The sequence below is a fragment of the Cebus imitator genome, unplaced genomic scaffold, assembly GCF_001604975.1.
Source record: "Cebus imitator isolate Cc_AM_T3 unplaced genomic scaffold, Cebus_imitator-1.0 Scaffold54, whole genome shotgun sequence".
NCBI classification, from domain to species: Eukaryota; Metazoa; Chordata; class Mammalia; order Primates; family Cebidae; genus Cebus; species Cebus imitator.
Window position 1 is genome coordinate 5,240,837 of NW_016107369.1, and position 2,991 is coordinate 5,243,827.

The 2,991-nt window shown below is 45.6% G+C and overlaps 1 protein-coding gene across 2 annotated transcripts in view; it reads left to right on the plus strand.

The window, feature by feature from the left end:
• The window catches only part of FAM161B (FAM161 centrosomal protein B), a 23,752-nt gene that overhangs the window by 18,051 nt on the left and 2,710 nt on the right, over positions 1-2,991 (plus strand). For both annotated transcript variants that reach the window (XM_017528679.2, XM_037738549.1), the window contains 2 exons: positions 988-1,152; positions 1,403-1,502. In XM_017528679.2, coding sequence (XP_017384168.1) covers positions 988-1,152; positions 1,403-1,502 — 265 coding nt within the window. The remainder of the gene's footprint in view (positions 1-987; positions 1,153-1,402; positions 1,503-2,991) is intronic.

The window sequence follows — 2,991 nt, forward strand, 5'->3', positions numbered from 1 at the left end:
TAGTAGAGACGGGGTTTCACCATGTTGACCAGGATGGTCTCGATCTCTTGACCTCGTGATCCACCCGCCTCGGCCTCCCAAAGTGCTGGGATTACAGGCTTGAGCCACCGCGCCCGGCTAATTTTTTTTTTCTGAGATAGAGTCTTGCTCTGTCACCCAGGCTAGAGTGTAGTGGCCTGATCTCGGCTCACTGCAACCTCTGCTTCCCAGGTTCAGTGATTCTCCTGCCTCAGCCTCCCAAGCAGCTGGGATTGGAGGTGCGTACCACTATACCCAGCTAATTTTTTTTTGTATTTTTGGTAGAGATGGGGTTTCACCATGTTGGCCAGGCTGGTCTCGAACTCCTGACCTTGTGATCTGCCTACCTTGGCCTCCCAAAGTTCTGGGACTACAGGCATGAGCCACTGCACCCCGCCTAAGGATATTTTAACTGACATTTCTCCATTTCAGTAAATGCACTTCTAGGGTAGGAAATCACTATGTCCCTAGTGCTGGAAAGGCTTCATCTGCCAGTACATTTAATCCTAGAATTTTATTGTTTTCAAAATGCCCCATTCACTGAAAACACGAACTTACTTTCCAGAAGCGGTTACTAAGATTGCTTTTATTTCATTTTTAAATTAATTAATTAATTAATTTTTGAGACAGAGTCTTGATCTCTTGCCCAGGATGGAGTGCCGTGGCTCGATCTCAGCTAACTGTAACCTCCACCTCCTGAGTTCTAGCAATTCTCCTGCCTCAGCCTCCCAAGTAGTTGGGATTACAGCTGCCCAACGCCATACCCAGCTAATTTTTATGTTTTTAGTAGAGATGGGGTTTCACCATGTTGGCCAGGCTGGTCTTGAACTCCTGACCTCAGGTGATTCACCTGCCTCGGCCTCCCAAAGTGCTGGGATTACAGGCGTGAGCCACCGTGCCCGGCCTAAGATTGCTTTTCAATATACCCAAATTAGTAATCTATACTCTTTTTCTGCTTCCTCCCTTTAGAAGTGCAATTGAAAAAAAGAACAAAGCAGATGAGAGTATTCAGTGGTTGGAGATACACAAAAAGAAGTCTCGAGCAATGTCCAAATCTGTGACCTTCCGTGCAAAGGCCATGGATCCCCATAAAAGCCTGGAGGAAGTGTTCAAAGCAAAGCTGAAAGAGAACCGGTCAGTGTCCTCTATGTGTCAAAAGGGGTGCTTGCCTTGAGATCCAACAGACCACTGGCCTGCTGCTAGAAAATGCAAAATGGAATTACTGGGGTAGGTAGGCTCCTGTAATCACAGCGGGGTCATGATTTTCCAAGTCAGATAGGAATTTACAATGTACATGAGAGTTACTTACACTGCTTAACTGGAAATGAAGGGTATTCTAGATTAGAAAAGATGGAATTCTTTCTAAATATCTTGCTAATTCCAGGAACAATGACCGTAAAAGAGTGAAAGAATATAAGAAAGAATTGGAAGAAATGAGGAAGAGAATACAAACAAGGCCCTATCTCTTTGAACAAGTTGCCAAGGTAAAACTAAACCATCATTTGTTTTCTGCCTTATATAAAAGGGCTCTGAGAACTTATGAAAACAATTTTAATATGTGGGTTTTAAATTTTTCCTTGAGGCCCAGAAATTCTAATTTCATTACCACCTTTTCCCAAAATAAATAGTACAATAGAGAATGCTGCTTGTGTTGATTTCATCCAAGAGTGAACTCCAAAGGCATCTGTAAAGGGATATTTTACTTCTAGAGCTTTCACTGTAGTCTACCATTCAGATTTCATCAGACTGGGCATTGCACCCCAGAGACACAGGCACCATTGGCTTGTTCTGCTCTCTGGAGCCACTGTTCACAGTGCTGGGAAGGCATCTCTCCTCTGGCAGTGCTACTGCCCCTGGGCCTCCCCACCTCTAGATCTGTGGCACATTTATAGGTCTCCAAGGAAGCTCACAAACACCCCTCAAGGCTCTTCTTAGACTAAGTGGCTTTCAGTCTCGAAGATTATTACTTTTTTCTGTGTGTGTGTGTGTGTGTGTGTGCACGCGCACGTGCGCGTGTGTGTTCCTTGTGGAGCAGGGCTAACTAGCTCATAGGCAGTGTACCCAAAGTATCCTGGAAGACTATCATTTTAAGATATTCTCGGCAGGGTGTGGTGGCTCACGCCTGTAATCCCAGCACTTTGGGAGGCCAAGGTGGGCAGATCACGAGGTCACGAGGTCAAGGCCATCCTGGCTAACGCCGTGAAACCGTGTCTCCACTAAAAATACAAAAAATTAGCTGGGCGTGGTGGCGCACACCTGTAGTCCCAGCTACACAGGAGGCTGAGGCAGGAGAATCGCTTGAACTCAGGAGGCAGAGGTTGCAGTGAGCCAAGATCGTGCCACTGCACTCCAGCCTGGGCCACAGAGCAAGACTCCATTTCAAAATATATGTATATTTTTTTTCAAAACTTTTAGGGATGTTGGACTCAGCTGAGATCTCCCTAAGGATTCTCCGGAGCTGCTGCATTAGGCTCTATGGATTTCTTTCCTCTCTAGTTTCAGACAAGTTGGGGTTCCCTAGTGACTTAGTTCCAGTGGTGGGGCATTAGCTCCATCTTATAGCTAGTATATTATCCAGACATTTGCTGGGTCTACTTCCTCCTCCATCCATAAATCTCTCCTCTCACACACACAAACACACACAGTCTTGGATTTACTTAGCAACCTGCATTGTTCAAAATCTCTCGTGCTTCTTTATGTTAATGTTAAGCAAGCTCACTCTTCAGAGCTCAACAGTCTTTCACCTCTCTAGGAAAAATAAAGTACTGATTTTGTTCTTGAATACTTAAACAAAAAAAATAACATTCTTCTGGTCCACATGTAGACCATCTGTCCTTCCATTAAGAATCTTGGTGTAGCCGGGCGCGGTGGCTCACGCCTGTAATCCCAGCACTTTGGGAGGCCGAGGCGGGTGGATCACGAGGTCAAGAGATCGAGACCATCCTGGTCAACATGGTGAAACCCCGTCTCTAC